The sequence below is a fragment of the Aquarana catesbeiana genome, linkage group LG06, assembly GCF_042186555.1.
Source record: "Aquarana catesbeiana isolate 2022-GZ linkage group LG06, ASM4218655v1, whole genome shotgun sequence".
Lineage (NCBI taxonomy): Eukaryota > Metazoa > Chordata > Amphibia > Anura > Ranidae > Aquarana > Aquarana catesbeiana.
The window spans coordinates 342942031-342965819 of NC_133329.1; the positions used below are offsets into that span (position 1 = coordinate 342942031).

A 23789-nucleotide genomic window follows, 5' to 3' on the forward strand; every position below is an offset into this window, starting at 1 on the left:
TTACATCCACTTACCTCTTTCTTGTTTGTTTTTGTTTTTTGTAGTCTCTAAACCTGAGATATGTATGAGGATTAGAAGGCGTCTAATGGAATTAAACCGAGCTTTATGTATCGAGTGCCCAGAATATCAGATTCCCTGGTTCCATGACCAGTATTGTCAACAGCTGCAGCAGACAGGTGAAGTCTTGGTTGAGTCTTGTGTTTAGAGAAGCAGTGACCAGGATATGGGCTGCAGTTAGTTTAGCCACTTGCCTACTGGGCGCTTTCACCCCCTTCCTGCCCAGGCCAATTTTTAGCTTTCAGCGCTGTCGCACTTTGAATGACAGTTGCGTGGTCATGCAACACTGTAGCCAAACAAATTTGTCATAATTTTTTTGAGACAGATAGAGCTCTCTTTTGGGTGGTATTTTTAAATGCCACAGGGTTTTTTATTTTTTGCTAAACAAACCAAAAAAGGAGCAAAAATTTTGAATGAAAAAAAAAACATTTTTCTTAGACCCCCATACACACTAAGATTTTTGTCTTCAGATTTACCAAAACCATATAATATGAGGTCAAACCTTAAGACTTTCAATTTGTATGCAATCAGGCAGGCCCTTGCACCACTACATAGTTTTGGTAAATCTGAAGACAAAAATCTTCAGAAATCTATAAGTCTGTAAGGGGTTTTAGTTTCTGTTATATAATGTTGTAAGTAAGTAATTTTTCTCCTTCACTGGTGGGCGCTGATGAGCCTGCTCTGATGGGCGCCGATGAGGCTGCGCTGATGAGGCTGCACTGATGGGCACCGATTGTCAGCACTGTTGGGGCTGCACTGATCATCAGGACACCGATGGTATCTTTTTTTTTCAAAATTTACGGTCTTTTTCCGTTTATATCGCAAAAAATTAAAATCGCAGAGGCAATAAAATACCATCAAAAGAAATCTCTATTTGTGGGAAAAAAAGGATGCAAATTTTGTTTGGGTACAGCATTGCATGACCGCGCAATTACCAGTTAAAGCAGCGCAGTGCCAAATTGTAAAAAGTGCTATGGTCATTAAGGGGCCAATTCTTTCGGGGATGAAAAGGTTAATGTATAGAATGCATTAAGGTGAAGAACCTTGAAGCTTTACAACTAGGGATCGACCAATTATCAGTAAGGCCATTTGCGGGCCGATATCAGCATTTTTCGAAACGTCGGTATCGATCACAAACTAGCTTGATATTACCGATATTGGTCTCTGCGAGCCGCAGCCATCCTTTTGGGGCCCAGAAGCCTGCAGACCCAGTGCGCAGGGGGGCGCGGGACACGCACACAACATCATTACACCTCCGCACACTGGGCCTAACGTTTTGAGTCTAACAGGCCTCCCTCTCCTTCTCCTCGACACTATCGGGCGGACACGCCAGCCGGCCATCCAGCAGCCAGGCCACTGAGGCCAGCCAGCAGCCACCCACCCACAGCAGGGTGCAGGCCAGCCACCCAACCACAGCAAGGTGCCAGCCAGCAGCCACCCACCCACAGCACGGTGCCAGCCAGCACCCACCCACAGCAGGGTGCTAGCCTGCAGCAACCCACCCACAGCAGGGTGACAGCCAGCAGCCACCCACCCACCCACAGCAGGGGGACAGCCAGCAGCCACCCACAGCAAGGTGCCACCCGCCCACCCAGGCACAAAAGCCAGCCACAGCAGGAGGCAAGCCCACCCACATCGGGGTGCCAGCCAGCAAGCCCACCCACATCGGGGTGCCAGCCAGCAAGCCCACCCACATCGGGGTGCCAGCCAGCAAGCCCACCCACATCAGGGTGGCAGGCCGGCAAGCCAGCCACCCACATCGGGGTGCCAGGCCGGCAAGCCAGCCATCCACAGCGGGGTGCCAGGCCGGCAAGCCAGCCACCCACAGCGGGGTGCCAGGCCGGCAAGCCAGCCACCCACAGCGGGGTGCCAGGCCGGCAAGCCAGCCACCCACAGCAGGGTGCCAGGCCGGCAAGCCAGCCACCCACAGCAGGGTGCCAGGCCGGCAAGCCAGCCACCCACAGCAGGGTGCCAGGCCGGCAAGCCAGCCACCCACAGCAGGGTGCCAGGCCGGCAAGCCAGCCACCCACAGCAGGGTGCCAGGCCAGCAAGCCTACCCACAGCAGGGTGCCAGGCCAGCAAGCCTACCCACAGCAGGGTGCCAGGCCAGCAAGCCTACCCACAGCAGGGTGCCAGGCCAGCAAGCCTACCCACAGAAGGGTGCCTGCCATTTTTAACCTTACTCTTTCAAATTCTAATGCAGATGGATGCAGAGAAAAAAAGTAAAAGTGTGGTCTGGGACTATTTCTCGTCTCAACCATCTCTAGGAAAAGCAGCAGTGTGCAACACATGCACAAACAATGTGAGCATGGGATCAACAACTGCAAAAACCCAAAATACATCAACTCTTTGGGCCCATCTAAGAGTTCATCATGTTGAATTATATAATGAAGTACAGAGAAAACAAACTGAATCACAAAGTGAAATACCTCAATCCCACCAAACAACAATAAAAGTTATGTTTCAGAAAAAAGTGGCTAAATTCGGATATAAGATCCCAACAGCTGGACAAAGCAATCACAGTGATAGTGGTTACAGATAACCAGCCATTTATAATGGTGTCTGAGTCTGGGTTTCAGCGGTTGATGTCCATAGCTGAGCCAAAGTACCCACCGAAGAGTGAAAAGTATTATCGAACCGAAATGCTGGGAAAGATTCACCAAAAGGTAGTTGAGAATGTAAAGGCTATGCTGGAACAAGAGAATTCTGGCAACTCACCCTCATTCACGTCTGACTGCTGGTCAGGATTTACAGAGTCACTACTGAGTCTTACATGCCACTTCATTGACAGCGAATGGACAAAAAGGCAATTGGTGTTGAAAACAAGGTGATGCAAGGATCCCACATCCCACTACATTAGAGAAATGTTTCTAGGCATGCTTCAAAACGGGAATAAACAAAGACCGAGTAATGCTTGTGATTTGTGACAGCGGCACAAACATGGTGAAAGGAATGAGTCTTGCTGAAGTGTTCAACCTCAGTTGCATGGCACACACCCTGCAACTTGTGGTAAATGATGGTCTGTCGAGCCAGAGAGCTTTGATAGATATAATTGGCATGCTGAAGAGATGCGAAGGCCATTTCCACCATTCAGTTCTTGCCAAGCAACGACTGAGGTGCATTCAGGCAGACCTTGGCCTACCCAAAAACAGCTTAATTCAGGCTGTTCTAACCTGTTGGAATTCAACACTTCACGTGCTGCAAAGAATGCTGGAACAGAAGCGAGCTCTGAGCATCTATTCAGGCGAACATGGAGGATATATTTGTCCTACTGCTGATCAGTGGGATATTGTAGCCAATGTCATTGAGACCCTCTTCCCCATAGAGGAAGTGACACCAGAGATGAGTCATTACGACTCATCTGTGTCATCTGTCATCCCATTTGTAAGTGCTGAAGATGCTTCTTCAAGAGAATGAAGGACCCAACACACGTGGCAAAAAAAACATTCAGGCAGGTCATGAGGGACAGCCTCACCAAAAGCTTTGAGAAGCATGAAGAGAATAAAAATGTTGTGCTGGCATGTCTTTTGGATCCTCAATACAAGAATCATGCTTTTTTGGATGATGTATTGGCCAAGGCAAAACAATGGCTGACAGAAGATCAACACAAGCTGCTGGAGGTTCCTGCAGAAAGGTCAAGTTTGGAAGAGCATGTTACTAATCTGGAAGAGCAGGATGCTGCAAAAACAGACCAACGTCAAAAAAGACAACAAGCAGAAGAGAATCTTTATCATGGTCGAATTGATGCCATGTTCAGCATGTTATTGGGGCCTCGTGCGGAGGATTCTTCTGAATGTGCATCAAAAATCAGCCTGGATGATGAACGCATCTCTATATGAAGGAACTAGTAATTGACAGAAGTGGTGATCCTCTTCAGTGGTGGAAAGAAAATGAGTCGCGCTACAAAAGACTTGCCTCTCATGCTAGAAGATACCTCTCTGCTCCTCCATCTGTACCAAGTGAGCGTGTTTTCAGTGAAGTGGCAGCAATTTATGAAAAAACAGAACCCGTTTAGCAGGTGAACATGCTGCAATGTTATGCTTTTTGCACTATAATATTGTTTTACTTAACTGGGAGTATTGACAAAAGTGTAGTGTCAGTGTGTCCTATCCACTGTCTAACTTTTTGCACTGCAGTAGTGATTTAAATGTAATCAGTGCAGTGCAATGCACTAGTAACAGTTATACTTTTTCTATGTTTTGGGAAGCCATTTAAGAAGTTATTGTTTTTCACATACTTTATTTTTCCCAGTTGTTTACTTTTAGACATGGTGCACTGAAGACAGAGATGCCAGTTTTGAAATCTGTGTGTGTTTTTCTCACCTTCAGTTTTCATCAGTTTTCATGTGAAGAACGAGCCCTTAATGTTTAATTTTATTAAACATTAACATGTTCAGTTTATACCAGATTTGTGCATAAAATTGGTGTTATTTTTGAAAAGTTTAAATATCGGCAAATAATATCGGTATTGTATCGGCACTGAAAAAACAATATCGGTCTGTCCCTATTTACAACCACTTTAACCACATGGTATTATTTGGGTATGCTCCTGTGCCACTAGCTATTGCTTAACCTAAATGAGATTGTATGATTGAATTGTAAAGTGTGCGACCAGTTTAAATTCAAACGTTTGATGGGATAGCAGCTGTCAGATTTCAAACTTGGCAGCTTAGGTACACACATTAATATTATATTAATACTATTATAATCGTCAAAACCATAGAAGTATATACAAAAATTTGTGTTATGACGAACTCTTTAAAGCAAATCAAGTGTCCATTAACCACTTGCCGACCGCCGCACGACTATATACGTCGACAGAGCGGCACGGGCAGGCAAAAGGACTTACAGGTACGTCCTTGCCTGCCCGCGGGTGGGGGGGTCCGATCGGACCCCCCCCCCGGTGCCTGCGGCGGTCGGCAAATCTCCCCCGGCGATCGGTGGTGAGGGGGAGGCCATCCATTCGTGGCCCCCCCCTCGCGATCGCTCCCAGCCAATGGGATCATTTCCCTGCCTCTGTATTGTACACAGAGGCAGAGGAAATGATGTCATCTCTCCTTGGCTCGGTATTTTCCGTTCCGGGCCGAGGAGAGAAGACTGCAATGTGAGTGCACAACACACACACAGTAGAACATGCCAGGCACACAAAACACCCCGATCCCCCCCCGATCGCCCCCGATCCCCCCCCCAATCACCCCCCCCCTGTCACAAACTGACACCAAGCAGGTTTTTTTTTTTTTTTTTCTGATTACTGTATTGGTGTCAGTTTGTGACAGTTACAGTGTTAGGGCAGTGAGTGTTAGGCCCCCTTTAGGTCTAGGATACCCCCCTAACCCCCCCTAATAAAGTTTTAACCCCTTGATCACCCCCCGTCACCAGTGTCGCTAAGCGATCATTTTTCTGATCGCTGTATTAGTGTCGCTGGTGACGCTAGTTAGTGAGGTAAATATTTAGGTTCCCCGTCAGCGTTTTATAGCGACAGGGACCCCCATATACTACCTAATAAATGTTTTAACCCCTTGATTGCCCCCTAGTTAACCCTTTCACCACTGATCACTGTATAAACGTTACGGGTGACGCTGGTTAGTTTGTTTATTTTTTATAGTGTCAGGGCACCCGCCGTTTATTACCGAATAAAGATTTAGCCCCCTGATCGCCCGGCGGTGATATGCGTCGCCCCAGGCAACGTCAGATTAGCGCCAGTACTGCTAACACCCACGCACGCAGCATATGCCTCCCTTAGTGGTATAGTATCTGTACGGATCAATATCTGATCCGATCAGATCTATACTAGTGTCCCCAGCAGTTTAGGGTTCCCAAAAACACAGTGTTAGCGGGATCAGCCCAGATACCTGCTAGCACCTGCGTTTTGCCCCTCCGCCCGGCTCGGCCCAGCCCACCCAAGTGCAGTATCGATCGATCACGGTCACTTACAAAACACTAAACGCATAACTGCAGCGTTCGCAGAGTCAGGCCTGATCCCTGCGATCGCTAACAGTTTTTTTGGTAGCGTTTTGGTGAACTGGCAAGCACCAGCCCCAGGCAGCGTCAGGTTAGTGCCAGTAGCGCTAACACCCACGCACGCACCGTACACCTCCCTTAGTGGTATAGTATCTGAACTGATCAATATCTGATCTGATCCGATCAGATCTATACTGGCATCCCCAGCAGTTTAGGGTTCCCAAAAACGCAGTGTTAGTGGGATCAGCCCAGATACCTGCTAGCACCTGCGTTTTGCCCCTCCGCCCGGCCCAGCCCACCCAAGTGCAGTATCGATCGATCACTGTCACTTACAAAACACTAAACGCATAACTGCAGCGTTCGCAGAGTCAGGCCTGATCCCTGTGATCGTTAACAGTTTTTTTGGTAGCGTTTTGGTGAACTGGCAAGCGCCAGCGGCCTAGTACACCCCGGTCGTAGTCAAACCAGCACTGCAGTAACACTTGGTGACGTGGCGAGTCCCATAAGTGCAGTTCAAGCTGGTGAGGTGGCAAGCACAAGTAGTGTCCCGCTGCCACCAAGAAGACAAACACAGGCCCGTCGTGCCCATAATGCCCTTCCTGCTGCATTCGCCAATCCTAATTGGGAACCCACCACTTCTGCAGCGCCCGTACTTCCCCCATTCACATCCCCAACCAAATGCAGTCGGCTGCATGAGAGGCATTTTCTTTATGTCCTCCCGAGTACCCCTACCCAACGAACCCCCCCAAAAAAGATGTTGTGTCTGCAGCAAGCGCGGATATAGGCGTGACACCCGCTATTATTGTCCCTCCTGTCCTGACAATCCTGGTCTTTGCATTGGTGAATGTTTTGAACGCTACCATTCACTAGCTGAGTATTAGCGTAGGGTACAGCATTGCACAGACTAGGACACACTTTCACAGGGTCTCCCAAGATGCCATCGCATTTTGAGAGACCCGAACCTGGAACCGGTTACAGTTATAAAAGTTACAGTTACAAAAAAAGTGTAAAAAAAAAAAAAAAAAACACAAACAAAAATATAAAATAAAAAATAATAGTTGTCGTTTTATTGTTCTCTCTCTATTCTCTCTCTCTCTATTCTCTCTATTGTTCTGCTCTTTTTTACTGTATTCTATTCTGCAATGTTTTATTGTTATTATGTTTTATCATGTTTGCTTTTCAGGTATGCAATTTTTTATACTTTACCGTTTACTGTGCTTTATTGTTAACCATTTTTTTGTCTTCAGGTACAGCATTCACGACTTTGAGTGGTTATACCAGAATGATGCTTGCAGGTTTAGGTATCATCTTGGTATCATTCTTTTCAGCCAGCGGTCGGCTTTCATGTAAAAGCAATCCTAGCGGCTAATTAGCCTCTAGACTGCTTTTACAAGCAGTGGGAGAGAATGCCCCCCCCCCACCGTCTTCCGTGTTTTTCTCTGGCTCTCCTGTCTCAACAGGGAACCTGAGAATGCAGCCGGTGATTCAGCCAGCTGACCATAGAGTTGATCAGAGACCAGAGTGGCTCCAAACATCTCTATGGCCTAAGAAACCGGAAGCTATGAGCATTTTATGACTTAGATTTCGCCGGATGTAAATAGCGCCATTGGGAAATTGGGGAAGCATTTTATCACACCGATCTTGGTGTGGTCAGATGCTTTGAGGGCAGAGGAGAAATCTAGGGTCTAATAGACCCCAATTTTTTCAAAAAAGAGTACCTGTCACTACCTATTGCTTTCATAGGTGATATTTACATTCCCTGAGATAACAGTAAAAATGATTAAAAAAAAAAAAAAAAATGAAAGGAACAGTTTTAAAATAAGATAAAAAAGCAAAAAAAAAAAAAAAAAAAAAAGCACCCCTGTCCCCCCTGCTCTCGCGCTAAGGCGAACGCAAGCGTCGGTCTGGCGTCAAATGTAAACAGCAATTGCACCATGCATGTGAGGTATCACCGCGACGGTCAGATCGAGGGCAGTAATTTTAGCAGTAGACCTCCTCTGTAAATCTAAAGTGGTAACCTGTAAAGGCTTTTAAAAATGTATTTATTTTGTTGCCACTGCACGTTTGTGCGCAATTGGGGATACCACATGTGTGAGACTTTTTGGGAGCCTAGCCGCGTATGGGACCCCGAAAACCAAGCACCGCCTTCAGGCTTTCTAAGGGCGTAAATTTTTGATTTCACTCTTCACTGCCTATCACAGTCTCGGAGGCCATGGAATGCCCAGGTGGCACAAACCCCCCCCAAATGACCCCATTTTGGAAAGTAGACACCCAAAGCTATTTGCTGAGCGGTATAGTGAGTATTTTGCAGACCTCACTTTTTGTCACAAAGTTTTGAAAATTAAAAAAAGAAAAAAAAAATTTTTTTTTTTGTCTTTCTTCATTTTCAAAAACAAATGAGAGCTGCAAAATACTCACCATGCCTCTCAGCAAATAGCTTGGGGTGTCTACTTTCCAAAATGGGGTCATTTGGGGGGGGTTTGTGCCACCTGGGCATTCCATGACCTCCGAAACTGTGATAGGCAGTGAAGAGTGAAATCAAAAATGTACACCCTTAGAAATCCTGAAGGCGGTGATTGGTTTTCGGGGTCCCGTACGCGGCTAGGCTCCTAAAAAGTCCCACACATGTGGTATCCCCGTACTCAAGAGAAGCAGCAGAATGTATTTTGGGGTGCAATTCCACATATGCCCATGACCTGTGTGAGCAATATATTATTTAGTGACAACTTTGTGCAAAAAAAAAAAAAATAAATAAATAATAAATTGTCACTTTCCCGCAACTTGTGTCAAAATATAAAATATTCCATGGACTCAACATGCCTCTCAGCAAATAGCTTGGGGTGTCTACTTTCCAAAATGGGGTCATTTGGGGGGGGTTTGTGCCATCTGGGCATTTTATGGCCTTCAAAACTGTGATAGGTAGTGAGGAGTAAAATCAAAAATGTACGCCCTTAGAAATCCTGAAGGCAGTGATTGGTTTTCGGGGCCCCGTATGCGGCTAGGCTCCCAAAAAGTCCCACACATGTGGTATCCCCATACTCAGGAGAAGCAGCTAAATGTATTTTGGGGTGCAATTCCACATATGCCCATGGCCTGTGTGAGCAATATATCATTTAGTGACAACTTTTTGTAATTTTTTTTTTTTTTTTGTCATTATTCAATCACTTGGGACAAAAAAAATGAATATTCAATGGGCTCAACATGCCTCTCAGCAATTTCCTTGGGGTGTCTACTTTCCAAAATGGGGTCATTTGTGGGGGTTTTGTACTGCCCTGCCATTTTAGCACCTCAAGAAACGACATAGGCAGTCATAAATTAAAGGCTGTGTAAATTCCAGAAAATGTACCCTAGATTGTAGGCGCTATAACTTTTGCGCAAACCAATAAATATACACTTATTGACATTTTTTTTACCAAAGACATGTGGCCAAATACATTTTGGCCTAAATGTATGACTAAAATTGAGTTTATTGGATTTTTTTTAGAACAAAAAGTAGAAAATATCATTTTTTTTCAAAATTTTCGGTCTTTTTCCGTGTATAGCGCAAAAAATAAAAACGGCAGAGGTGATCAAATACCATCAAAAGAAAGCTCTATTTGTGGGAAGAAAAGGACGCAAATTTCGTTTGGTTACAGCATTGCATGACCGCGCAATTAGCAGTTAAAGCGACGCAGTGCCAAATTGTAAAAAGTGCTCTGGTCAGGAAGGGGGTAAATCCTTCCGGGGCTGAAGTGGTTAAAAATGTCAATGCAGTGCTCTGTGCCTCCTAATATATGATTTAATAAGTGAAATTTATTCTTCTGTGAAATGAAAACACCCGTATGCCACCACCTTTTGCACAAGCAACTCACCGGACCACCATGACCCTCTGGAATAATATGGGTCATGTAGCGCTTTTTCCCCTTTTAAGGGAGGGGAAGCCGGACCAGCCATTCTTTCTCCTCCAGGAAAACTCACGCTTCCAATACAAGCATTTTCCAAAAAAGGAAACAAAACTTGCATAGTGTACAATACATCACTTTATTAAAAGCTAACAAATGCTCACTCAACTTAGATTGTGCACAGCCTTGCACCAGGGATTAAACACAGTCTCATGCACCATTGGCTCTGCCACTACTGCTGGGTCTGCAGCATGAGCACATAGGTATACCCCTCCTTCTGTGACTGCGGGATGACTTTGCTTACTGTTGGCCTGCCCCGATGTGGCATTTCGTTGTGCTGACGTCTCTTCAGGGGACATCGATGATACCTGTGTAGCGCTGGTAGATTTTTTTTAATCTACCGCTGATAGGTAAATCTTGTGGGTTACTTGTTAGGTGAAATTAGATTTGCCTCTGTTCCAGCTTGGCTGAGTTGCATGTAGTTCCACACTGCGCCGGTGGGTGTCGTTGTCACCATGGGCTGGTGTTGGAAAGGCAACGTGTTGAAGCGTATGAGTGCTCCTCTGTCCCAGAGACAACTCGGTGGAGGTGGTCCTCCGAGTTGCATGCTGGGAGAGGGTGTTTATGGGACAGACGCCATGTTTAGGGGTTCGTTTTCAGCCACCTGCTGGCCCTCCTGGCCGACAGGTATGCGTTAAGAGTACCACCTCGTGGCCCTCCGTTCCGGAGGCCCACGTCGCTGCGCCGTGTGGGTGGGCCCAGAAGCCTGTCTGGGGCCTACCACAGCAGCAGAGGAACGGTCCTGAGCTCTCTATCCAGAGTGAAGAAGCTGGACAACTGAGGAGATCCCAGGGGAGGACCCGTCATGGAAGGATCATGCAGAGTGCTGGTCTGGAGTGGGGCCTGGTGACTCGGTTGGAGGACGTATCCTGAAATAGTCTTGCTGCATAGTACTGCTGGATTGGCTTAAAGGTTCAAGTACTGTGTCTGACATTCATCCTAAACCAATACATCCTGTGGCAGAGGATTGTATGGGTTTTATTCCAAATAAGTCTGTGGCAGAGACTTTTGTTCGTGCTACATACTGGCTGCTAGGCAAGTGAGAGAGGCCTATCCAAAGATTGACAAGGGGAGTGCATCCAACTACAAGTGTCCAATTCCAAATAATGTTCTAAAGAATACTAAGCAAAGGTATTTGAGCTTCCCTGCAACTTTCCTTCTGCCTCTTTCCTGCTACTTCCTTTATTAATTGTTCATTAAAGCATTGGAAAACATACTCAAGTGTTTGGTGCTTGCATCGTCCAGAGGTAAACTCAACGGGACCCTAGACCTGGTGCTGGTGAAACAGAGGTAGCGAGAGTGAAGGTAACAGCCCGCTTTAAACCAGCAGCTCCATCGAGAGTTATTGCTACACCTGTATAAGCCCAGTCATGATAGTTTTGCTTTTCTTAAAGTGGATTTTTTGGGGAAAAAAAACACTCATACTGTTAACTTCAGGCATTTGGTATAGAGGTCTGTGCTGGTGAATAAATTAGACTTTGCAGCTGATGAGACGTAATTTCTTTTTTGTTTATTTCCCCTCTCTTTTAGATGGCGACCATGAAAATCCCATAATTCACCAGATTCGGCATCTGTTGGGAGAGGCCCTCGGAGGAATACATTATACGAGAATGTCCGTTGTTACACCATATTATTATACTGTAGGTAAGACAATGTGAATAAACATAACCAATTGTGGACTGTAGACGTGATGATGTACGTCCTTAAAAACTTCAATGGGCGTACTGCAGGGACATGCTCAGTATCACAGCAGTGGTTGCTCTGTCAAATGTCCAAACAATGTTCAGAAGCATAGAAATACTCTTGGACGTACTGCACAGACTATTCGGAGACTTTCAAAGTGCTTGCCTATCTCTGATTTTTCTATGTGTATGTATGGGATGTGGTGGATGAAAAAGATTTTCTTTGTAGTGACTGTTCAGAAGCTTCATGGAGAAATAATATGTAACAACATTATTATGACCTTCGATCTGCATATCTGTTGGTTAAAGCAAACTTAAAAGTTTTAAGGCTCCATTCACACTTAGGCAATTTGAATCACGGGTAGAATCGCCGCAAAATGCGGAACGCATTTGCGCTGCCATTACTTGTTATTGCAGAAGCTTCTTTTGCGATTTTCTGTGATTGCAGCGCGACAACCACTGCAAAAGAGAAAATACCTCTGATCCCAATAGCTTTGTACATGCATTCCACTTACAGACCAGAAGATTTGCCTGCTTAATGACCAGGCCACTTTTTGCTAAACGGCACTGCGTTGCTTTAACTGAAAATTGCGTGGCCGCGCAACACTGTACCCAAACAAAATTGGCGTCCTTTTTTCCCCACAAGTAGAGCTTTCTTTTGGTGGTATTTGATCACCTCTGCGTTTTTTTGTTTTTTTTTTGTAATTTGGGAATTTTGAAATTGATGGCAGCAACACGTCTCAGAAGAGTTGGGACAGGGCAACAAAAAGCTGGCAAAGTAAGTGGCACTAACAAGGAAGAGCTTGAATAACATTTGGCAACAGGTCATTAACATGATTGGGCATAAAATAAAAATCTTAGCTTGTCTCAAAAGAAAAGATTGTCAGAAGTTCACCAAACTGTCAAAAGCTGCATCTAAAAATCATCAGATATCTCAGAATAATGTTCCTCAATGGTTGTAAAGGCTGAAGTTTTTTTACCCCCCAATCCTTACCTGAGCCCCATAGCAATGTGCACTAGAGCCTCTCCCTTTTCATTGGCTGAGACAGCAGCGGGAGGCATTGTCGAGCACAAGCAGTGAGCCAATGAGGGACTGGGCAGAACAGCGGCTCAGTGTGTGAATGGACACAGGGCAGTGGCTCGGGAGCGAGCCTGCTTGGGTCCCCATTGCAAGCTGCTTGCTCTGGGGTTACTCGCAGGAGGGAGGGGCCAGGACCACCAGCAGGAGACCTGAGAAGAGGAGGATCGTGGCTGCTCTGTGCAAAACTGCTGCACAGAGCAGGTAAGTATAACATGTTTGTTAATTCAAAACAAAATGCCTTTAATATCACTTTAAATATATCACCACAGTACATGATATCAAAAGATTTGGAGAATCTGGAGAAATCTCCATGCACAAGGGACAAGGCTGAAACACAACATTGGATGCACGTGATCTTTGGGGCCCTCAGGTGGCACTGCATGAATGGCAGGCATGATTCTGTGATGGACATCACTGCATGAGCTCAGGAATACTTCCACAAATCACTGTCTGTGAACACAGTTCGCTGTGCCATCCAAAAATGGAAAAGCTCCTGTCTTCTCTGGACCAAACCTCATTTAAAATGGTCTGTTGCAAAGTAAAAAACTGTTCTGTGGTCAGACAAGTTAAAATGTGACACTCTTATTGGCAACCATCGGCGCCACGTCCTCTGGACTAAAGAGGAGAGGGACCTTCTGTCTTGTTATCAGCGCTCTGTTCAAAAGCCTGCATCTCTGATGTGTATGGGGGTGCATTAGTGCTTATGGAATGGGCAGCTAGCTTGCACATCTGGAAAAGTCACGGCTAAAAGATATATCCAGGTTTTAGAGTAGCATATTCTCTCTTCCGGACTGTGGGGTTTCATTTACTAAAGCTGCAGAGTGCAAAATCAGGCTCACTTCTGCGTAGAAACCAATCGGCTTCTAACTTCAGCTTGTTTAATTAAGCTTTGGCAATAAAACCCTAGAAAAGCTGATTGGTTTCTATGCAGAAGTGAATCTGATTTTGCACTCTCTGGCTTTAGTAAAAAAAAAACAATGTCCCAAAAATTAGCAACTGTAGATGTAATATATGTCCTATTCACCGTTTTTAGGAAAGTTTCACTGTATATTGTAATTTTGGTTACCTTGTAATAAAATTTGTATGTTTTATATACTTTGGTATTTTCTTAGCTATGCCTTACTTTTCAAACCTACCTGTACAATCCCCAAGGGCATTTCTATTCCAAAATTGTTGTATTATGGGATGTGGTAGGAGTCTTTTGGGAAACAACTCTCAGGTGATTTCTCTTCAACTATTTATTATTTTTCCATATTTCATTACGGCAATGCTAAACCACATACTGCATCTATGACAACAGCATGGCTTCATAGTAGAAGAGTCTGGTTGCTTAACTGGCCTGCCTGCAGTCCAGACCTTTCACCAATTAAAAATATTTGGTGCATATTAAAACCAAAAATACATCAAAGAAGACCCAGGACTGTTGAGCAGTTAGAATCTTATATCGGGCAAGAATGGGGTAACATTCCTCTCCCAAAACTTCAATAACTTGTCTCCTCAGTTTTCAGACATTTTGTTTTGTTAAAAGAAGAGGGGATGCTACACTGTGGTAAACGCGGCCCTTTTCCAACTTTTTGAGATGTGTTGCTGCCAACCATTTGAAAATGATCTATTTTTTTTTTTTTTAATAAAATGGTGCACTTTCTCAGTTTTAAACATTAGATATGTTTTCTATCGTGAATAAAATAGGGGTTTATGAGATTGGCAAATCCTTGCATTCCGTTTTTATGATTTTACACAGACTCACAACTTTTCTGGGATTGGGGTTTTGCTCCCCTACATGCTGCAGCATCAATGTGCAGGACAATCTAGTTCCTCCACCCCTTCCTCGCCCATCCATGTCTTTTATAGACCTTGCTTTGTGCACTGGTGCTCAGTCACGTTGGAACAGGAAGGGGCCTTCGCCAAACTGTTCCCACAAAGTTGGGAGCATGAAATTGTCCAAAATGTCTTGGTATGCTGACGCCTTAAGAGTTCCCTTCACTGGAACTAAGGGGCCAAGCCCAACCCCTGAAAAACAACCCCACACCATAATCCCCCTCCACCAAACGATTTGGACCAGTGCACAAAGCCAGGTCCATAGAGGCAAGGATGAGCGAGTTTGGGGTGGAGGAACTTGACCTGACCTCATTCCGATAGAACACCTTTGGGATGAATTCGAGCGGAGACTGCGAGCCAGGCCTTCTCGTCCAACATCAGTGCCTCACCTCACAAATGCGCTTCTGGAAGAATAGTCAAACATTCCCATAGACACACTCCTAAACTTTGTGGACAGCCTTCCCAGAAGAGTTGAAGCTGTTATATCTGTAAAGGGTGGGCCAACTCAATATTGAACCTTTATGGACTGAGACTGGCATGTCATTGGCATGTGCGTGTAAAGGCAGGCGCCCCAATACTTTTGGTAACATAGTGTATTTTGATTATAGATTGTATTGAAAATAAAATAAAGCCTCATCTGCCCCCTCCAAAAAAAGAAAGAAAAAACAATAAATGTATTATTTCATTGGCCAAAATTCTAGCTATTTAAATGAATTGGCGCTCAAGCACTTCTGCATGTTTAGATGCATCTACATGCGTCAACCGCCTTTTTCTGCCAAAACACAGCTGCTCCTGGACGCGCTGGCAGTGGGTTTCTTTCTGCTTCTAAACATCCCTGTCTCTAAACACCTATGTGTTCAGGAACAAAAAGGCTAACATTAAGGGACGATTAGAGGCAGAAAACAAAAACCGCCAGATGTCCGTAAAAACAGTGTTAAAAACGTGCATGCATGAGCTCTAAGTAAATTATTTTAACTCCCTCCCTGACTGTCTTCATTTTTTTTTTTTCGATTCTGCCAGCCAAGATTGTTATGTCAGATTTTCCTCATGTCTGTTATTCCAATTTGCAAGTTTCTAAAGGTGTCCTTCTAAAACAGAAGGTACTAGTAAAGTAGTTTATAGAAACAGGGAAATTTGACCTCAAAGCCCTTGACATGGTGTTATATTTGCTGTCTGTAGACTTTGAATGTATACTGGACAAGAATAAAAACCCAATTTCCTACATGGACCTAAACCTGCTTTCTGAGGATGTTTCCAAACTGCAGCCTGGGATTGGCAGTAAGATGCAGGAAAATAAACCTTTACCACCAGGAGCTCAAAGGTCAGTACCCAGAGAAGTTCGTTTTGTTTCCCTATTGAAGATCTCAAGTCTGCCACTTTAAAGGAGAATTCCACCTTTTTTGCAAAAAAATAAAAATCCTAAATGCACCCATATTGCAAAAAGCAACTGTGCCTTTTTTATTTTTTTATTGGAGCCTGAAAAGCATTGCAGTCACAATCAGTGGATCAGGGGTCCAATGCTCTGGCCTCTGCACGGATCTTCCTCTACCTAGGTGAAGGGATGTGGACTCTGACCATGTAACATGAAACATGGGCATAAAGATGCAGTTTTGCAGTAGAAAGGGTGGCCTTTTGGCAGCTGCTTTTAAAAGCTAATCCTTCCAATAATCAGATTGTTTTTTCTTATTTTAAAAGCAGTCACTTGACTAAATTCTTACTCTTTTTTCCATGACAATGGCTGCAGTGTGGAGAATAGAGGTGTCTGCCCTGCACATCCTCTCCAGATGGCAAGAAAACTTCAACTCTCTTCACACCTTGCTGCTGTTCTTATGTCTGTTTAAGGTGTCAATCAAGAGTGAGAGGCAATGCTGACCATGACAGCCATAATGAGAAGAGCTAAGCATTTAGCCAACAGTTACATAAATGCAATGCAAGAAGCAAAGACTGGGTGCCAATGCAGTCTAGTAATATTGTAGGAATGTGTGACAACACTACTTTGTTTGGCAGCCACCATCCCACGTTGTCACCCTTCCTAGGAAATGCTTACACTCTTACTGGCAGCATCAATAGGTTTGTAGCAGAAGCATAAGAAGCGATAACTGTGTCACATGTATACAACAACATATGCATCCTAAAAGCCTATTCACAACAATGCATTGTGGTGGCACACATTACATGTGTTGGTGCAGCTGCTTTGCCATTCATTTTCTAAAAAGGTATCTACAGTAGATTTACAAGTGCACCACAATGCATGGTGGTGTGTTAACATAATCTATTATGCATGTGCCCCTTAATTGGATTGTGCTGTAGAGGTGTTTTGGGGTGCTATTGAAAATGAGTTGCACAGTGGATTTGCAGTGGGGTGCCATTCAAAATAAACTATAGTTTGCTTGCAAAGTAAAAGAAAATAATTATTGTACTTGGACTTGTTCAAGATGTTGCTGCTGTCAGGCGTGCACAATGGAATATTTTTCTACAGCAATGGCTTTTCAAAATTGCACTGGGATGGGGCCAAAATTTTGCATGAGTAGGGATGCTGGCTTAGCTTGTTGGGAGTCAGAATGAAAAAATGGGGCTGCTTTGTGTGAAAATAACATAACTATTGTGCATGCATGTGTAGCTTCGGCTTTGGAATAACCCAAAATGGCACCGACAACAGCTGCATGCACAGTGGTTATTTAAATTGGCTTTTGGGAAAAAGGGTGCATCGCTGGAGGAGAAAGGGAATGGTCACCACAACCATACATGCAAGTAGGCGGTGCCATGCTCCTTTTATCCATGGTTGCTTTATTTACCTTTTATATTAGACTGCTGCCAGGAGTATTGGACACTGGCAAACAAATCATAGGTGATTCTAGGATAACTCCTCCCACTACCTCTAATCAGAGGGGTGAGACCTATGTCCTTCAATAGACTCCAAGGAAAGTATTTTACGACAAGTACTCCAAGAGATCCAATGTGAATTGCTCTTCAGGGCACGATGCAAACCTGGGAAACAGTTGCTTGTTGCCGAAAAGCCAGATCTAGTAGAATGCACTTTAATGGAAATGGAAGGAACCTAATACTTGAGACCATGAGCTATAATAATGGTCTGCCAGAGTAGCCTTGAGGTGGTGGAATGAGAAGGTGCAACTTTGCTGGATTCATCTGGAAGCGGGGAAAAAAAATGGTTTTCTTGAAAGAAAATGTGGCTGTGAGATTCTCACAGCTGAACTTACTTACAGTGAAGGAGGTAAAGCACAAAAATTACCTAAAGCAAGAAGGGAGTCCCCAGGCCTTAACCCCACCATGTCCCTATGTAAAGACCGAAAAGGTTCCCAGAAAGATTGTGCTGACACTCGCCTTGCAGAAGTGAAACACTATCTTGTGATTGAGAGTGGAGAAAGGGAAAAAAGTTCCTCTTAACCACAGCAGAGCTGCAGAAAAGATGTCCATCTCTAGGACACCATAAAAAATGGGAGGAGTTATTCTGGGCTGGCTTACAGTTTTTGTTTGCCAGTGTCCATTCCCCCTGTAGATGTAGGTAAAACCTGGGTTTTTTAAAGTTAATTTCTAGCTTTAGTGAAGTTTGGTCCAATCTGACATTCAAACTAAAAGCTGGAGATCTACTTTAAGGACTTCCTGTGTTCCTCTATGGACGAGAAAGAAAATTTAAAAAATGTGTATTTTTTTGTTCATGGAAATTGTCCTTCCTGAGAAGCACAACACAATGGTTGTTCCTGACTGTTTCTTTCCTCTATGTAACTGCAAAAACAGAGCATATGAGGTAGTTAAATTGAAAGATGTGGGAGTGCCACATGAGCAAAACCTTGCTAGCTCAGATTAATAACAACCTAGTATACTTTAGGCTTGGTTCAAATCTATGCAGGTCTGTGAGCCACGTTTGTGCTAGCATGACAGCCCATTCATTTAAATGGGCTGTTGTGCCTGCTTTTTTAAGCATGAAAAAGGTTCCTGCATGTTTTTTAAGGTGCAGCTAGAGGGAAATCGCATGGTACTTTTTGCACCATGCAATTTCCCGCAGCTGAAAATGCTAGAGGTGCACTGAATGGAAATATTGATGCCTAAACCTAAATCGAAAATGCAGGATGCACTTGGCCGAAAATGATATATATATATATATATACACACACGGTGGGGACGGAAAGTATTCAGAGCCCTTTAAATTTTTCACTCTTTGTTATATTGCAGCCATTTGCTAAAATCATTTAAGTTCATTTTTTTCCTCATTAATGTACACACAGCACCCCATATTGACAGAAAAACACAGAATTGTTGACATTTTTGCAGATTTATTAAAAAAGAAACTGAACATATCACATGGTCCTAAGTATTCAGACCCTTTGCTCAGTATTTAGTAGAAGCACCCTCTTGATCTAATACAGCCATGAGTCTTTTTGGGAAAGATGCAATAAGTTTTTCACACCTGGATTTGGGGATCCTCTGCCATTCCTCCTTGCAGATCCTCTCCAGTTCTGTCAGGTTTGATGGTAAATGTTGGTGGACAGCAATTTTTAGGTCTCTCCAGAGATGCTCAATTGGGTTTAAGTCAGGGCTCTGGCTGGGCCATTCAAGAACAGTCACTGAGTTGTTTGGCCCTGTCTGAGGTCCTGAGCACTCTGGAGAAGGTTTTCATCCAGGATATCCCTGTACTTGGCCGCATTCATCTTTCCCTCGATTGCAACCAGTCGTCCTGTCCCCGCAGCTGAAAAACGCCCCCACAGCATGATGCTGCCACCACCATGCTTCACTGTTGGGACTGTATGGAACAGGTGATGAGCAGTGTTGTGACCTAAAGTCTGTAAGGAAGTAAGACAGAAGCAAGAGATACGTTTGGAAACATGGATGGAGGACAGTAAGATATAATCATCTCCCACTGTGGGCATCACCCCCGAGGGACATACCGGTTCACAGATCATCTCAGGATTTTTCTACAACCTCTACGGATATCCATCGGCTGTTTATTATTCAAGCCTGTTTGACCCAATTGAACGTATGTCCTTTTGGGTTCAAACGTTCCGGTAAGCCTCCTTATTGTCTGTGGTGGTGTTCCTTCCATTTCAGATGTCACGTGCACACTGATATATTTATGAAGTCACATTCGCATTGAAGACTGTCACTACCTTACAGGAGTCACATACCCACTGAGGACTTTTATTTTATTTTGTTGGATGTACTTTTCTTTGGGTTTGTCTATTTGATGATGTAATGGTCTTCTAAGGTCACTCTATTTGTCATATTGGCGCTACACTTATTTTGCTTTCAGGTGATGAGCAGTGCTTGGTTTTCTCTACACATACTGCTTAGAATTAGAAAAAGTTCTATCTTGGTCTCATCAGACCAAAGAGTCTTATTTATCACCATCTTGGAGGCCTTCAGGTGTTTTTTTTTTTTTTAGCAAACTCCATGTGGGCTTTCACATTTCTTGCATTGGGGAAAGGCTTCCGTCGGGCCACTCTGCCATAAAGCCCCGACTGGTGGAGGGCTGCAGTGATGGTTGACTTTCTACAACTTTCTCCCATCTCCCAACTGCATCTCTGGAGCTCAGCCACAGTGATCTTTGGGTTCTTCTTTACCTCTCTCACCAAGGCTCTTCTCCCCCGATAGCTCAGTTTGGCCGGACGGCCAGCTCTAGGAAGGGTTCTGGTCGTCACAAACGTCTTCCATTTTTAAGTATTACGGAGGCCACTGTGCTCTTAGGAACCTTAAATGCAGCAGAAATGTTTTTGTAACCTTGGCCAGATCTGTGCCTTGCCACAATTCTGTCTCTGAGCTATTCAGACAGTTCCTTTGACCTCATGATTCTCATTTGCTCTGACATGCACTGTGAGCTGTAAGGTCTTATATAGACAGGTGCGTGGCTTTCCTAATCAAGTCCAATCAGTATAATCAAACACAGCTGGACTCAAATGAAGGTGTAGAACCATCTCAATGATGTTTAGAAGAAATGGACAGCACCTGAGTTAAATTTGAGTGCCACAGCAAAGGGTCTGAATACTTAGGACCATGTGATATTTCAGTTTTTCTTTTTTAATAAATCTGCAAAAAATGTCAACAATTCTGTGTTTTTCTGTCAATATGGGGTGCTGTGTGTACATTAATGAGGAAAAAAATGAACTTAAATTATTTTAGCAAATGGCTGCAATATAACAAAGAGTGAAAAATTTAAGGGGGTCTGAATACTTTCCGTCCCCACTGTATATGTATATATGTATATATATATATATATATATATATATATATATATATATATATATATATATATATATATATATATATATATATATATATATATATACCGTACTTTTTAATTAATGTCATCAATTTAAATGAATATGAATTTATTTTTGGCCGTAATTGGCACCTTTTAGCGCAAAAAAAGTTCAAGTAAAACGCAAACTTTTAGGTTCAATGAATGTCTTCACACTGGTCCATTGTGCTTCCATTGTGGTGTTAAAATTCTGCTTGCTGCATATTTGGTCAGTTAAAAAAAAAAAAAAGCACCTCCCCGTTGAAATCCATTGAAAACGCAGAAAGGACGCATCAATAACATACCCGTGTTACCTTTTTGATGCATTTTTTTTTGAGTCACATGACATATGAAAAACACCCCATATGCATAGTGAAATCATGGTAAAATCGCAGCAACATCGTGGCCAAATCATTTGCGGTTTCGGTGCCGTTATTTACCGTTATATTTACCGTTATATACCGTTATTTTTCTCTTATCGGCAAAATGCCAATGACACAATTTTCGGCTACCAAAATGTTGGTGCATCTCTAAAAAATGTTGCTGCAATTTCACTGTTGGGGGTGCTATTAAGATTAAATGGCAGTGCAGTTTGGCTGCGGGTGGTTGCAGGTGCGGGAACAGGTACGATTTACCTGCTGTCCTGCACCCACAACAGTGTGAACCTAGCCTTACAATCTCCACATGCTCTGTTCTGTAATAGATTTTCTAACAAAGAATGTACCCTCTGGTGCAGCTTTTCTCAATTGGGATTCTCAAAACTCTAGGATTCCTCCAGAGAAAGTTTGACTCTTCCAGTGAACACTAGGGTATTAGGGCCTTTCTCCAATGACCACTAAGCTGGGAGGAGGGCAGATCTTCAATGACCACTCATGTAATTGAGCACTTTACTGACCACCAGTGTATTGGGACACTACACTGACCACCAGGGTACGGGGTGTCAAATACACAGAGTAGCCGATTTCCTTATGCTTTTATTCCTCTATTGATAACTTGCTCTTACAGCGGAGTTCCACCCAAAAGTGGAACTTCCACTCGTTGTAACCGACCCTGCAGGTAAGTGTCCGATTATTAAAAGTCGTCAGCTGCTGGCTTTTAATTTTTGCAGTGGTGGGCGGACCTCCGCTTTTAACTCTGATGCCCTGTGAGCTGTAGTTATAATAACTGTTAGCAGGAATCCTCTAAGATCTGAAAATTATTTCAAGGGCTCCTCCTTTTTGAAAAGGTTTAAAAAGGCTGCTCTAGTGGCTACACATATGTACGAGAAATGTTATTCAAATATGACCACCAGGACTTATTTCAGCCACATAAATAACACATTGTTTTTAATGTTGTCAGGGTTGCTGTGGATTTTCTTTATCCAGTAAGATACTGCAGAAACTCTTTACATCCCATGGGACAGACAGTCATGAAGAAAAGACATCTAGAAATGCTAGGATATCATGTGATTCAGGTAAACAAAACTTGCCAAGGTCTACGTAAACAAACTTTATCCAAAAAGGTGTCCACTAGAACTTTAGGTTTCAAAAAAATTGAGCAGGAGGCATATTTATTGCAGAAGGAACGGGGATGGGGGGGTCACTAAAACCAGAGCATGCAAAATCTGGTGCAGCTCTGCATAGAAACTAATCGGCTTCCAGGTTTTATTGTCAAAGCTTAAAGGAGAAGTATAGCCAAAGCTCATTTGACTGTACTTCTCCTGTGGATCACTGTTCGTTCTGCACTCCTGTGACCCATTTTCAGCAGACAGCAGGCTAAGGCCTGCTGTCTGCTGAAGTCACAGGGCTGGTCCAGGCTGGGGAAAGATTGCAACAATTTGGCCATGATCCACCCAGATGCCTGGACAAGCACCCGACTCAGTCTCTCAGCAAGCCACTGAGAGCCTGAGCCAGCCACTCCCACCCCTTCCAGAGCCCAGCTCTCAAGTAAGCGCAGGTTGGGGGGCAGAGCAGAGAGCTGGTGACTGACAGTCACTAGCTCTCTGCTCACAGAGCTGTCTTTGATCGCTCAGTTCTCAGTTTTAGAGCCGACAGGGACAGATGCAGCATTTGACCTAGGTAAGTATAATTAAAAAATAAATAAATAAAACAAACGTCTCTTTCTTTATCGTACATCATGGGGCACAGAGCCTTAAAGTGGAGTTCCACCCACTTTCACAACTCTTCAGCATCCCTCACTAAACTGTGCACTGTAAACGAATTGGATATTTTTTTATTTTTTTTCTCAGCACTTACTGTATATCTGCTGTATTCATTTTTCACTTCCTCTTCCCTGGCCGCGGCCCATCGCATCATTTCCTGTTTGCAATGCCTTCTGGGAAGGGGCGGCAACTTCCTCTGACACTGCCGTTGCTATGGAAACCTAACCTGAAACCTAATACACTGCTTGTGCTGAACTGAGCATGTGTGAGATCTGCAAGGATGAGATCCAGGAAGAAATACAGTCTGGCTTCAGATGCCCAGACTTAAGATGGCCACGGCCTGCTGTAAGTTTATAAAATAACAAACTACTGCTATAAACTAACAAAACAGACCTTAGTTTACAGACTAACTTTACTAGAATACATTAAGCTTGTGTATTATAGGGGTATTTTTATTTAAAAAGTATAATTTCGGCCGGAACACCACTTTAAGTAATTACTTAATGGGTTATGGGCCACCTTCAGATGATGGACACTGGTATACCCAATACAGGAAGTTCACTCCCTATATAACCCCTCCTCCTTCCAGGAGCACATCAGTTTTTTCGCCAGTGTCTAAGGTGTTGGTCACAAGTGAAGATGTGCTCTGAGAAGCTCCAGGAGGGATCCATGCTAGTTTTACATAACTTCCACACACTGGATCCATCCAAGCCACTGAGGCCACAGGATGGTACGCAGAAAGGACGCATCAATAACATACCCGTGTTACCTTTTTGATGCATTTTTTTTTGAGTCACATGACATATGAAAAACACCCCATATGCATAGTGAAATCATGGTAAAATCACAGCAACATCGTG

At 43.8% G+C, this 23789-nt stretch overlaps 1 protein-coding gene across 6 annotated transcripts in view; it reads left to right on the top strand.

The window, feature by feature from the left end:
• LOC141147019 (FAST kinase domain-containing protein 1, mitochondrial-like) overlaps positions 1-23789 on the top strand; it is an 88092-nt gene that overhangs the window by 58471 nt on the left and 5832 nt on the right. For all 6 annotated transcript variants that reach the window (XM_073633957.1, XM_073633959.1, XM_073633955.1 and 3 more), the window contains 4 exons: positions 45-176; positions 11489-11602; positions 15719-15860; positions 22128-22242. In XM_073633957.1, the coding sequence (XP_073490058.1) occupies positions 45-176; positions 11489-11602; positions 15719-15860; positions 22128-22242 (503 nt within the window). The remainder of the gene's footprint in view (positions 1-44; positions 177-11488; positions 11603-15718; positions 15861-22127; positions 22243-23789) is intronic.